General features: G+C 47.9%; 1 protein-coding gene across 1 annotated transcript; it reads right to left on the reverse strand.

Annotated features, from left to right (window-relative positions):
• Nucleotides 1-1307: 1307 nt before the first annotated feature.
• Nucleotides 1308-6929, reverse strand: LOC113504680. The gene has a single exon (XM_026887097.1). It carries the CDS (start codon nt 6927-6929, stop codon nt 1308-1310), a length of 5622 nt encoding a protein of 1873 aa, XP_026742898.1.
• Between the last annotated feature and the right edge of the window lie 8306 nt (nt 6930-15235).

Consider the following 15235-nt stretch of genomic DNA (forward strand, 5'->3'; position numbering starts at 1 on the left):
TTTAGTTAGACGATCGTCGCTAATGAGTTCTCGACCTCTACGCCGTCTTATAAAACTCAACCAATGATGGTGTAACATTGACATCACCAGCTCAGCCGCTCACTATGCAGGACGGCTCGCGACACCAAGCTCTCAATACATTAAACAAAACAACTGTTGTGGGCGCGGTCGACCAATGGCCACGAGGTAGCTGTTAGACTACGGTCGCGGCGGTCGACTGCCCGGGGACGGTGTCCCACAGTGTTTGGTACGTGCGTAGCTTGCGCTGGTGCGCACGTACCCCACGCACCCCTCTGTGCGTAAACTAGAGAAACCAATTGAAGAGGGTACCGAGGTACCGAGGTGCGAGGTCATACACCCCACGTCTCTACTAGAGGATTTTGAAGAAAACGCCAATAAAATCTTCCAAAAAACGGCTCGGAGATTCGCCAATAATTCTTGAGTGATGTCTAGTGTGTCTCGTTCCGAAGCTGAGCTGCGACTGAATTGCGACGGAAAGCCCCGCTGCTTTTATACAGCGAGACTTTACCGCCGTGTGCGCCACTCCAATACGAATCTTATTCGTTTTATTTTTAACTTTGGCGAACCTCTTAAACCTTTATTTATTCATAAAATTGACATCTGATTTACAATATTACAGTTTGTTATCACATAATATAGTTAGTTACATTTAAATAACACCTTTTAAAGGACTTAACTACTTACATTTATTATTTATCGACCCAGAAACACCAAAATACCGGCCGTCTTATTGGAGTCATTTACACATTTGTTCATAACTTTTTACTCCGACGGCCGATCTTCAAAATTCCAACGGATTTGGCGTTTCTGGGCGATTTCCAATAAGATATTCACCCTTACATTTAAAAACAACTTAAAGTAAAAAAGTCAATTTTACAATTCTTATTACGTAACCATTAACTTTCATAGTTCAACAATTTTACACTTAATAACTTTAAAAATGGACACAAATGTGGCAATAGCCTATGATAACGTAAATAACAACAATTAGAAATATAAACAATAATAAAAATATGTAAAATCCTATTTCTAATTCACTATATGTCTGTGGGGCGGGCCGCGATGTGCGCGGTACCCCACACCTTTCTTTGCCGGCGGCAGCGCGGCGCCTTACTTTGGGTTGTTGATACTATTATAACTAATAACAACTTAACCTAACCAACGTAAATTACAACAAATAAACAAAAATGCAAATATCTTATTTCTAATGAAAAATGTGTGTGAGGCGGACCGCGATGTGCGCGGTACCCCACACCATTTGCCGGCGATAGCGCGGCACCTTACTTTTAGTCGCCGACATTCTCCCCCTCGTGCGTCGCACCATCCTCCTGGCTCGGCGATTCTCCCGGCACCAGCAGCACCACTCGCGAACTGGGTCTCCGCAGCACGCCGCCTCTGGTCCCGATGTCGACGATCCTGGTTCTTCCATCTGGGCCTGGATACACTTGCACGATTCTTCCACGGGGCCAGGTGTCCCTTGGTAGGGTGTGGTCGACGATCAGCACGATGTCGCCGACCCTCAGGTCGGTGGGCGAGGTTCCACCTCGAGTCTTCCTTGGCAGCAGGGTCGGCAGGTACTCGCGCAGCCAGCGTTGCCAAAAGTGATCGGCAAGCCGCTGCGTCGCCTTCCAGGTGTGTCGTCCCACCAGCTCGTTGTCGCCGAAGTGGCCGAGTCTCGCAGTGCCGCAGGAGCGTCCAAGGAGGAAGTGGTTTGGAGTGAGCGCTTCCTCCTCGGGATTCTCGGAGAGGTGAGTCAGCGGTCGTGAATTCACCGTGTGTTCAGCTTCCAGCAGGAGGGTGTGAAGAACCTCCTCTCGTGGATGCCTTTCGTGTAGAGTGGCGTCCAGTGCGGTTTTTATGGAGCGCACCAGACGTTCCCAAGCGCCGCCCATGTTTGGCGCGCCAGGTGGGATGAACTTCCATTGTATGTCGATCTTCTCGGCTTCAGAAGTTAGGTCTTCTTTGTTCATTCCCTGCAGTGCCTCCTGAAGTTCACGGTTGGCGCCGACGAAGTTGGTCCCGTTGTCCGAGTATATAGTCTTCGGCATTCCTCTTCTTGCAGCGAACCTTCGAAGAGCCATCAGCATGCTGTCGGTTGACAGCGACGGAACCAGCTCGATGTGCACCGCTCGCGTCGTAAGGCACGTGAACAGAGCGCCCCATCTCTTCTCGTGGTGTCTTGCCACCGTGACGGAGAGCGGCCCGAAGTAGTCGACGCCAGTGCATGTAAAGGGTGGACAACTGTGCGTCAGACGTTCGACGGGCAGGTTCCCCGTCGGCAGCTCTCCAGGCTTCCCTCTTCTTGCTCTGCACCATTGACATTGATGCTGGACAGTCTTCAATGCTGAGCGTAGCCCCAGCACCCAATATCGTTGACGGACCTCGTTCATCACCGTGGCGTGGTTCCCATGATTGAAGCGACGGTGGTAGTCTTCCAAGATAAGTCTTCCAATCAGGTCTTTACTGTCGAGCACGATGGGCCGTATGAAATTCCTCGAGACGCCCTGAATCGCGTCGATTCTTCCTTTAACTCGCAGCAGGTCTTCATCTAATACCACGTCGAGTCGTTTCAACTTGCTGTTGCCCTCGAGTTGCTTCCCCTTCTGCAAGTGTCGTATTTCTTCGTGGAAGCTTCTCTCTTGACTCTCCCTCAGCAACAACTTCTCGGCCTGCTCCAGCAGCTCCGGACTGAGGGGTATGTATCTTCTTTCTTCCTTCGAGGACGTCGGTCGCCTTCCCACTCCCGGCGCCTTCTTCTTGATGACCCGCCATGTCGGGTCGGTCTTGCATGCGTTGACCCGGCCTATGGGACGGCAGAGTTGAATGAATTGCAGCACCCTCGCCGTTGCCCGCTGAAGTCTCTTCCATGACGAGAATCTTTCTGGCTTTGGAGTCCGGCTGACGACGCTCGCTGTAGCCACGACGTCCGTCGACTTTTCTTCGCCCGTGGTCTCCTTCCTGAAGGTCCTCGCTGCTGGCCAATGAGCTTCTTCTTGTCGCAGGAAGTCAGGCCCGGTGTACCAGCGATGCTTGTTGTCGAAGTTGTCCGGCACGTCACGCGTCGCGTCGTCCGCAGGGTTGTGCGCCGTAGGCACCCATCTCCAGTCCTGTGGCTTGGTGAGGTCTTCAATTTCTGCTAGTCGGTGAGCCACGAACGTCTTGAAGGTCCTCGGGTCCGTCTTGATCCAGGAGAGCACGATGCTGGAGTCCGTCCAGAAGGTCTTCTTGCTCGCCTTCAGGTCCATTTCCTCTTCTACAGCGTGCGCCAGCCGGCTTCCGAGGAGGGCAGCTTGCAGCTCAAGTCTGGGAACTGACACAGGTTTCAACGGTGTGACTCTCACCTTCGCTGCCACCAGATTGACGAGGTAGGTCCCGTCACTTTCTTGCGCTCTCCAGTAGACTGCAGCTGCATACGCCGTTTCACTCGCATCCGTGAAGGTGTGCAGCTCCCCCTCGGTGCTACGTGGAGCCAGACATCTCGGGATCTGAAGGCCCTGTAGGAGCTTCATCTTCTCCAGGTAGACCTTCCAAGTTTCGTGATCCTGGTCTGCGATCTCTTCGTCCCAGCCGATGCCACTGCGCCAGATGTTCTGCAGTAACTTCTTACCTTGAATCAGGACCGGTGATGCCAGTCCCAGCGGGTCGAAGGTAGACATGACCGCACTGGTAACTTCCCTTTTCGTTGGCACCTTGAAACCTCTCGCTATCTCCTCCGGCGTGTTCCGAAGGTTCGCCCTGAATCCGATGGAGTCCTTCTCTGTGAACCAGCGTAGTCCTAGGGTCTTCTCTTCCTTCTCCCCGAGGTTGACCTCGACCTTCTCTGTCATCTCGGTCCTGACTCGGTGCAGCAGCTCAGGTTGGTTGGACGCCCATCCCCTGAGTTCGAAGCCCGCCTTCTTGTGGATGAAATCTACCTGTGCTGTCACCCTTCTTAGGTCCTCTTCTGTGTGGAAGCTGTGCAGGTAGTCGTCCATATAGTGGTTCAGCTCGATCGCCCTTGCTGCTTCTGGATATTCTTCTTGGAAGTCAGCTGCGTTTCTGTTCTTCACGTAGATGGCTGTGCTCGGAGACGAAGTCGCGCCGAAGATAACAGATGTCATCCTATACTCCTTCGGCGACACATCGCGTCGATCTCCTCGCCACAGGAAACGCAGGCTGTCTCGATCTTCTGGCCTTATACGTACCTGCAGAAACATTTCCTTAATGTCCGCTGCAACCGCCAAGGGTCCCTGCCGGAACCTCAGTAGAACGCCGAAGAGTGACTGCAGCAGGTCTGGCCCTGGCAGCAGGGCATCGTTGAGGCTCTTTCCTCCGGACTTCGCTGCCGCGTCGAACACGATCCTAATCTTCTTCTTCAAAGGATGCACGACGGCGAAGTGTGGCAGGTACCATTTCTTCTTGGTGTCTTCTGGTTGCGCTGGAGCCTCTTCTGCATACCCGCTGTCCAGAAGATGTTCCATCTGCCGACCGTATTCCTCCTTCAGCTGAGGGTCCTTGTCTATCTTCTTTTCAATGTTGGCCAGACGGTTTTTTGCAGAAGTATAACTGTCTGGCATCCTTTCTTCTGGGTTCCTCCACAGCAGACCGGCCTCGAAGCGCCCGTCTTCCAATCTTCTGCAGGTCTTCTCTAGGATGGCGATGGCCTGTCCCTCGGCGTCCGTTGAGGGTCTGCGTGGCTGCACACCAAGCGCCTCGATCGCGAAGTGATCCTTGATGACCTGGTGCATCTCTTCTTCTGGTGAGCTGACAGTAAGGCAAGTGTTAATAAACTGCACCCTTTTTATTGCACCACTGTCGGTACCGTGCAACACCCAGCCGAGTCCTGTCCTGGAGGCGACCGGTTCACCTGGCTTCCCTTTTCTTACTTCCCGGGATACGATCAGCTCCCAGTTGTCTTGCCCGATGAGTAGTTGCGGTCGCTCTCCCTCGTAGTATAGGGCGTCGGAGAGCTTCGTCAGGTGCTTGCAGCGCTCAATTCTTCCCTTTTCTAGGAACTGTGGCGCCAGCTTGAGTCCTTCCATGGTCCGGACTCCTCTCAAGATCTTCTTGGCCCCTTGGTGTACGCCTTTCACAGCCAGGTCCAGCAGCTGTGAGTCCTTCTTCTGGATGAGCCTGCCGCCAACTGTCTCGATCGTCAGCTCCTCCCTTCTGCCATGAGCGCCGACCTCTTCGGCGACCTTCTGATCCAGCAGCGTCACCGTCGACCCCTCATCCATGAGGGCCAGGATCTTTTTGGAGCCCTTGGTACCGTAGACCTCTACTGGCACCATCTTCAGGTAGGCTCGTGTGCTGCTCACCGTGTTCACGGCCGCCATGACCGCTGCTGCCTCAGTAGCGTCCTTGCTACTTGAGGCCTCTTCTTGTGCTTCTGCATGAAGCAGGTGATGGTGCCACCTCTTGCAGGTCTTGCACGGAGGCTTGCGACACATCTCCTTCCGATGTCTTCCTTGTAGGCACTTGAAACATACCCCGCTCCTCTTCACGGCCGCCCATCGGTCTTGCACCGAACTCTTCTGGAACTTGCGGCATTCCAGCAGCGCATGTTCGCCCTCACACATCGGACACTTCCTTTCGGTTCGCCTGGGCTCCCGCTCCTGCGAGTCCCGCGTAACGTGTGAGGCGTGCTTGACTGTCTTCCTGTTTCTTTCTTCCAGCGCGGCGAAGGCTCCACACTTGTCGGCCTCCTGGTTCAGGAACCTGCTGATGAGATTCAAGTCCGAAAACTCACCATCATCCGTGGCTGCAGTGTAGTCGTACCACCGGAACTTGAGTACTGTTGGTAGCTTCTCAACAATACACTTCACGATCTCCGGTGAGTGCAGGTACTGCGGCTTCTTGAGTCCCTTGATGGCCGCCACGCTGTTGTTTACTTGACTGGCGAACACGCAGATTTCCCTGGGGTTTTCCGATATCCGCGCCAGGGTCTTCACCTTCTCCAGCTCCGCCAGGATCAAGGCATCCGGTCTCCCGAACCTCCTCTTCAACGCCTGCATGACCTCTTCTGCAGATGCCTCCGAGTACAGAAGACTTCTGATAGCTTCTCTGGCGTTGCCCTTCAGCGCTCTTCTTAGTCGCGCCATATTCTGGACGTTGCTGAACATGTGAGCTGTGTCCTCGTAGACCACCTTGAAGGCCATCCACTCGCTGCTGTTGCCGTCGAAGTACGGTAACTCGTGGATATACTTCGGCTGCCCCGTCGCACCTTCTCGGCTTGAGAAGGCTTCCTTGAGAGCAGCAGTCAGCGCCTGGATCCCGTTGAAAGCACCTCCTGCAGAAGCCTCTTCTTCTGGCTTCACCTTCTGATCTTCTGCTGGTCGCTGTCCTGGGTCCACATCCGCTGTCTTGGTGGTTTCATGTAGCACCGACGTCTCGATCCAGTTCTTGACGTGGGCTGTCCTTTCTTCTTCCAGGTCTTCATCTTCTTCCATGGAGTCCTCGTCCTCGCACTGCGTCAGCTCCAAGCGGATGCGTGCTAATCTTGCCGCCGCCTGAGCCTGCTCCAGCTCCAGGCGTGCCAGTTCTTCCCTGGCTGCTAGCTCCTTTCTTCTGGCCGAGGAACTCGTCGTCTTCGTAGACCTGGCTCGGCGACCGACCCCCATTGGTTTCAGAGTTGCGGAGGAACCCGGCAACCCCTTCCCCAGGGCCTCTTCTGGGGTCTTCTTGTTCGCCTTCTTCGCGGCCGTACTTCTCTCTGATGCCGCCGTGGTCGCAGTCTCCATGGTCGCTTCGGTGGTGGTAGTGTACTCCGTTGCTGTTGTTCCAGAAGAAGTAGTTGCTTCTGATGAAGGCGCCTTAGCTGGTGCTGTCGCAGACGTGGCCCCTTCTGGCCCTGACGTTGGAGCCGCCGCGTCCAAAGGACGGGACGGAGGGCGCAAGGGAACATCCTTCTGTGACCTGGTCACCGGCATCTTGCAGTCTTCAATCTTCTTTCTTCTTGCAACCTCTTCTTAGGTTTCGAGGGATCCGGCTCGAAGGACCAACTGTTGTGGGCGCGGTCGACCAATGGCCACGAGGTAGCTGTTAGACTACGGTCGCGGCGGTCGACTGCCCGGGGACGGTGTCCCACAGTGTTTGGTACGTGCGTAGCTTGCGCTGGTGCGCACGTACCCCACGCACCCCTCTGTGCGTAAACTAGAGAAACCAATTGAAGAGGGTACCGAGGTACCGAGGTGCGAGGTCATACACCCCACGTCTCTACTAGAGGATTTTGAAGAAAACGCCAATAAAATCTTCCAAAAAACGGCTCGGAGATTCGCCAATAATTCTTGAGTGATGTCTAGTGTGTCTCGTTCCGAAGCTGAGCTGCGACTGAATTGCGACGGAAAGCCCCGCTGCTTTTATACAGCGAGACTTTACCGCCGTGTGCGCCACTCCAATACGAATCTTATTTGTTTTATTTTTAACTTTGGCGAACCTCTTAAACCTTTATTTATTCATAAAATTGACATCTGATTTACAATATTACAGTTTGTTATCACATAATATAGTTAGTTACATTTAAATAACACCTTTTAAAGGACTTAACTACTTACATTTATTATTTATCGACCCAGAAACACCAAAATACCGGCCGTCTTATTGGAGTCATTTACACATTTGTTCATAACTTTTTACTCCGACGGCCGATCTTCAAAATTCCAACGGATTTGGCGTTTCTGGGCGATTTCCAATAAGATATTCACCCTTACATTTAAAAACAACTTAAAGTAAAAAAGTCAATTTTACAATTCTTATTACGTAACCATTAACTTTCATAGTTCAACAATTTTACACTTAATAACTTTAAAAATGGACACAAATGTGGCAATAGCCTATGATAACGTAAATAACAACAATTAGAAATATAAACAATAATAAAAATATGTAAAATCCTATTTCTAATTCACTATATGTCTGTGGGGCGGGCCGCGATGTGCGCGGTACCCCACACCTTTCTTTGCCGGCGGCAGCGCGGCGCCTTACTTTGGGTTGTTGATACTATTATAACTAATAACAACTTAACCTAACCAACGTAAATTACAACAAATAAACAAAAATGCAAATATCTTATTTCTAATGAAAAATGTGTGTGAGGCGGACCGCGATGTGCGCGGTACCCCACACCATTTGCCGGCGATAGCGCGGCACCTTACTTTTAGTCGCCGACAACAACATTTCTAATTTGGGGCATATCCGCCACATTCTTGTCTAGTGGTCGCTTGTCATACACGATAGCGTGATTTATAAATACAAAGTTATTAATAAGAGAGACTGCCGTTAATGAGAGCGCTAATCTCCGCCAGCTGCGCGTGTGCCGCGGCTCGGACGTCGCCGTCAGCGTCACACGTCACACGTCTAAGTTATGATATTTAGAAGCGCCTCACGCATTAAACATTCCGTAGCTGGGAATTCCGATTAGTTCAACTATTAACTGTTAACGATGTTTAAAAGAGGATCGGGATAGTTTATGATAGCCGCGATAAACGCGCAGACAGGACGAACGTTACATATATCAGTTTATAATTGCATCCCGGAGATAGTGCGCGTCCCCTACATAATATATCAGATAAAGTCAAAGAGCGCCGCCGCGCCGCCGCGCGCCGCGCCGCGCCGCCGCCATACGTTACTGCGGCCGCACCACGACAGCCGCGCTGAGCGCCGCGCCGCCGAGCGCAACCAGCTCGTTCATCTTTAGGATGCCGTCTCGGCGATGGTTTTGTTACTTAGTCCTATGTTTACTTCATAGGTGATTTACAAATGTTCAACAAGCGTGTAATTACAGTCCCACATACTTTCCCACACTCGACTTTCACATGCTAAGTATGTGTATCCGATGCACTCTGGACCATTAACTCAGCTCCCAAATCAACATGAAAGTGAGCAGGAACAGTGCTCGGTCCTTGCAGACTTGTTCACAAGTATCATGTAAAGCACAAGGAAAATGACTCTGAAACCTGTGCAGTCTGGGAATGTACCATTTAACACATACCTAAGTAAGTGAAGCGGTGTCCTTGCGCGGCACTTGTACTGGCTACAGACTGGTTTTGTGCAGTTCGTGTGCCCGCGCCCCGCTCCCCCGCTCCCCCGCCCCCGCCGTGGTTCGGTCGCCCGTGGTTCGGTACGTAAACCGTGCGTGTGGGATGTGCTGCAGCGCACTTTCACCTGCATTCCGCGCATACTTACATTACCGTACCTCCACGTATAGACGCGGTATGGACACTTTGTATAACACTTTTTCAAGAGTTTGCTTCGTTACGCGACAGTGACGGGATCTTAGACGTGACTCATTAAGATAACGATATTATGTATGAGGCGATAGGGCAACGCGAGGTCGACGTCAATGAGTTTCGGCACGTCCTCGTATTTCCCGCGACTCGAACCATCTGCTTTCCCGTTTTGGAAAACAATCAAGTACGCAATATGAATGGGACGTGATCGAACTGTACAAGTGATATATATAATAAAACATCTAATAGTCCGAGTATGTTTTGAAGGTTTGTTTACATGATGACTTCTGTTAATTTCCCTTACCCGGGTGGGCGTAGGGCAACAAAAGGTAATCTAGGCTGTCATAGTGGGGCGCGAAAGCTGCTCGCCTGAAGTAAACAAAGAGAAAGTTCCCGCTCTCTGTACTTTAAGCAACCGCCGCGATGCTTTGTCCGCTTACTAGCTGGTACGTACTGGAGGCTGTGTAGCGTGACGGGAGGGGTGTGGGCCTCATAGGAAGAATTCGACGCTTCAAAACAACGGACCATGATAGGAAACCGTAGTCAAGTGGTACAGCTTAGCCAGTAGACAACTATGAAGAAGCGACATCGTTAGCTTCAAATTAAAGTATCAATGAAGGCGCCCTCAACACTCGCAACAACGAAACGATGACCTACTAACCAGTACAGTAGATAAGGTGTCTGGTTTCCGTGTCAGCGGGCCGTGAGTACCACGTGCCGGGTCAAGTTCAGCGCGCCGCAGTTCACTGGCAGCAGTCGCAACAGTCGCAACAGCGATCATAGCGCACTAGGGAACGGAGTTGAATTCCACTGTTAAACTGCTTAGAAATATTTTTTGTAAATGCATTTCATTGTCTTTATTTGCACATAAGCCATCTAATGCCATCTATCATCTCCCTCATGATCCGCTTACGAAACTGCATGTCTGATATGTCAGGTAATGAGGACATTATTACCTCGCCATTTCAGTTCTCTGGCATGGTTGTTGATAACAGTCGCGCAGCTGTGGTGGCTGCCGCCCATGTAGTAGTTTTTTTTTTTGTTTCCCGGGTTGAAATGCTGATGACTTCAATTCACTTCGAAGGCACGGCGTGGGGACTCCAAAAACACCTTATTCCTGCTAAAGGCAGAGTCACGGGATCGCGCCCGCATGCTCTGCCCGACTCTCACCAGTCAAACTGCCACAGAACCAAATGATAATCAATATCAATGCGGTAAATTTCGTATTCCTACGCGAATGTACCTAGCATGACTGTCGTAATAAAGCATATTTAACAATGTTCCTTGGATAACAGGCGATATGACTGAACAAATAGTCGATAAATTCCTAGTTAGTACTACTAATAATAGTGCAGCTTTATAGAGTCAGCAGAACAAATAGCGCGGCACATACAAGTCGTAGTTTCAAAGTAAACACGGTGCGAGACGTGGAAGGGGCGCGAGCGGGGCGCGGGGGGAAGAAAACTTGTTGTGCGCGACCTTACACCCGCCCTGTGACGTCACGGTTCAAGGACGCGCGCATGACGTCACTGCCCGCGCCCTTCGTTAGCATGCACCAGCGACCGCCAAGCCGCCGCCGCCAGCGTCACACGCGTGCCCACGGAGCAAGCATGCCGCGCCCAGCAACTCCCCCGCGGCACCCGATAACTCGCTCAATTAGCAATCGCCGCCACTGAAAGAGAAACAGAAAAGGAAAATAAATAGTCGAGAACAGAATACAAAAGGAATAGTGGATATCACTGCTAGCAAAGCATTGCTGGACCAGTGCTTTTTGTTTATTTGTTAAGTTATTATCTAATATTTGACTCTGATTCGTATAGTAGAAAAAGTATAGACTGAATTACGTATTCTATCTAATATTTAAAGCAATCAAGACAAACCAAAAAAATAAGCCATAAAGAAAAGCCGAAGCAATGACAATGTGCACAATACATAATAATAATATAATAATAATAAATAATAAATCATTTTATTATCAGGCTACTAAGGCCCATAGAGCGGGGTCGTCTACATCAAATTAAACGTGAAGTTATTTATAACATTTCTATAGAATCTTTACATAGGTGTGAGCCTGGCTCACGAGCTTCACAAGAGTCCTCCACGAACAATGAGTGCGACGGGGGTGTGGCAGTCTCGGCCGGGGCGCACTCCGGGGCACGCCGAGAGGCGACACTGACACCTTACGATGGTACCTAAATATGTGTTAAAACCAGTTCGTTGACACATGCTCTCGGACTAATAAATATATCACATATTGAAGTCAAACATTCTAAGTTGTTTTTATTATCTTTTCTAAGGTATTTACATCATTTGTGATTCTTTAAAATTAGGTTTAATTTGCCAACGTCAGGGCTTTCGCGTTCCATCTTTGATTGAGTTTTAGAAAGCAATCCAACGAATATTAATTAACTCTCCAATTAGCGATTCCTAGAAGCCGCTTACGTTCCGATTGCACATCAACACCTCGTGACGGCCTGACACTGTTCTATATCTGCTGGTCTCAGCTTGCAACACTCGAGCTACGATTTTGAGGCACGAGACATCCAGTTCGGTGAGTTCACCCATCATTCGCACGATTGGAAACAATAAATTAATTTTGATTACTTTGCAGGATAAATAGACTTCCCAGTGACGACGTGAGGAGAACTCGTGATAACATCAGCGTCTCATATCATATTATTGTAAAACGAGAACGATCCTCCATCGAGAAATACTCCGTTGTATAAACCTTAACTATATTCCAACATTAATTCCAATATTAGATAAGAAGCGCCGTAATGTAATGCTTCGTTAATAAACGGTAAACATCTGGTAATCGCTTCGTAGTTCAATATGACCCATACTGTACACAAAATAATGTGCACAATCATTATGGTTACATTAATTTGTGTTGTTATTGTAATAACGTGTGTGATAGAGCTTATGCAACTACGAGTATTTTAAGTGCAAGAGACCATATTATTCTCAAATCCAAGTCGATGTTTATTCTCACACCATATTGGTACAGTACACGCGCTACGTGGCTCCCCGCTCCTGCCGGACGCGCCCCGCTGTCCTGCTGACTGCCGCGCTCCGGGAGTTACGACGCTCTGCTTTGAGCCTCACCATTTATGCGGAGCGGTGCGCACCCGCCGCCTCGCAACTAATCACTAGCTTTTCAGATTTTCACTTTACTTCAACACTTACTTGATATGCCATAATTTTCTGACTTAGACAATAATTAAGTCTAACGGAACTGGTTTTGTAAACAGTTTTGAAGGCAATAACAAGTTATAATGGTTCCATGGTAACTGGAACATCAGAAATAACAAACTCCTGCCTCACGAGGCAAGCGACACATGTCTCTCTGCTCACTCTTGGTGCACACATGATACAACCCAACAGGTATAGGAAAGCAAAACTTAGTTCTTTTTGATATCGAGAAAAATAAAAAAATAAAAGTATAAATTTGAATACTTGAAAACCCTAGTTTTAATAACTTAACGAAATACATTCCTAAACAGCACCCTTCCGACTAGGCCAGTGACACTGAAACTTTTGAGAATGTTGATGCTCTCGTGAGGTATCTTTATAGAAAAATTCTTGGAATAGAGTCATAATGAAATTGTGTTATCTCGCTACAAACCCTAGCTATTGTTACATAGTTGGAGGCTTTTCCTTTTTATGCTACGGTACATACGAACATTAAACTTTAATTATCATAATATTATATGTGCTGGCAAAATGTTGGGTACACCAGAGTTAATAATGACAAGAGATCTAAATGGTATCATAGTAGTTTGGATAAAATGACGATTTCCCCATCCCCTCCGACCCTCGAGTGTGAATATAGTGACCGAGCTCGCGGTTAAGCTGAACTAACATGTAACAACTACACTCCACACATTTCTTACCCTTCAAATAATATTCTGGTGACTCACATATTATGAACAAACACTTACACCAGTCTTCCGTGTTAGATGTTTCTCCCAGCAGAGACCAGCAGTCAGCAGATCTCCTCATCGCCACTGTTCAGTGCGTCTGCACAGTGTCACTCATGTAACTTCTCGCACTGCTCACGAACCACTTCTAATTAATTTGTGTACGTTTGTTAGTTTATTAGCCATCGGGAATAGTTTATCGAGAACATTTGTGTGTTTACTCTACAGTAGCTCAAGCATTTAGTTGTTGTAAACCATTCCGAGCTGTCTTAACATGTTCTCTTGCCGGCCCACGCCTGCATGTGAGCCTATTTAGCTTTTGCTGATGTTAATCTAAATATAAAGCATTCCATTATATTTAACTCATAGTCTAAACTCGGAATGCTTGAATTATACCTATGAATACTGATGCAAAATCATAGAGTTATGATACCTATTTAGAAAGGATTAACAGATAGTGCCGGCCCGGGCGGCGGCAGGTGCGCGCCGGCGACAGGTGTGCACCGCCAACCAAAACATATGATACTGCGATTGTTTTACACAACACAACTGGAACTTGCTCATCATTACACGGATTATCACTTACACTGGTACGTATTGAGATTGGAATAGATTCCCTCTGCGGTCGGTCCTACACCGACACAAACTTAGGCATCCTCGGTATAACTAGTTCATTAATCTTCTGAGCATGTTATAGCTAACCGCGATCGCTATCAAACACAATATCGAAGCCTTCAAAATATGGTGTAGCCTTCTAAGTGCAGGACCCTGCTTAGATCCGATTACATTATACACGAAGAACTACTGCGAATTATAGATTAAGAAATAATGATATTGAAGAGAAAAATATTCAAATGTTGCGTAGCAGAGTCATGGTCTGCTAAAGTGATGACTATGAGGATATCCAATAGGAGTCCATAAGTGATCGAGCGGTGCAGTGGGTCAGCCGCCACCGCGCCCAGCTGGCCAGCTGAGGGTGAGATTAATATCTAACTCTTCGACCGATGAATCTACAGAGATAAACTTTTTAATGTGGTCTGTAAGTGTTTGGCGGCGGCGGTTCAGGTAGATAAGCGTTTTGCGGCTTCACACAACTTCACAACTTCAATCTCGGTTACTTAAACCTGCCAACCGACAGATTACAAAAGTTCTACAGAACTTTAATTAATTTACAAAAGGTCAGATCTTTACCTTAATGTTGTGGGAAAACATTCAGAGTTATGGAAGGTTCTGAATAATTTATACACGCAGACGTGGCATGCCTTGACTGTTCGGGATGTGATTAGGATCATGTAAGTACCTATAGTAATTATTGTAAGTAAAGCTTTAAATTCAATAAATATATAATTTTGTATCTACTATTTATTGTACAAGTAAAGCGTAAATATTAATAAAATACTCGGATTTCTTGATTTTCCCCTATTTGGGCATAATGTTAAGTTTGCTAACTTACGTTGTTGTTTTGGACTTATTATTAATATATTTTTAAAAACAATAATAGTAGCAAATTAAAGTTTTGGAAGAGCCGGAAAAGGTTAAACTATAAAATAAAATTAATTTTGATTAAACTATAGCATTAGGGTATCCCGGGCTTGCAGAAACGTTTCTTTGTTATAAGTATTATCACTTTAACGTATGCAAACCACATTTCCCTCTATAATGTGACTTTTATTTGTCAAATTAAGATATTTTAGCGATTCAATATCTATTAGCACGCGTACAAATGCGACTTGTTGATGCGTCCTACATGGAAACTGTTATGAGCTCTATTGGTTTTTGTTTATCAAGTCTTTGTCAAAAAATCCCAAGATCCTCAATTTGTAATGATGATAATTAAGTTAGCTCAGCGTTGCTAACTGGGCATCGCTGCGTGCGGCGGTGTGGCCCACATCAGCTAAGTCTTTTGAGTGTAACATATTATCTAGTTATGCAAAAGGTGGTTAAGTGTTTCATGTAAAATTTAGCTGGGTCTAATAGGTTACACTTGTAACCAAATGATAGGATTATTGTGGTTGTTATCCAAATTGCACCTGTATTTGTATTCTATGGAGTTAAAGGCTTGCGCTACTGGCACAGTCGTATATCGTG

This window comes from Trichoplusia ni, chromosome 22 (genome assembly GCF_003590095.1).
Source record: "Trichoplusia ni isolate ovarian cell line Hi5 chromosome 22, tn1, whole genome shotgun sequence".
NCBI lineage: Eukaryota > Metazoa > Arthropoda > Insecta > Lepidoptera > Noctuidae > Trichoplusia > Trichoplusia ni.

Coding starts and splice junctions, on each gene's coding strand:
- LOC113504680 (XM_026887097.1), bottom strand. CDS start 6,929: ATGCCGGTGACCAGGTCACAGAAGGATGTTCCCTTGCGCCCTCCGTCC.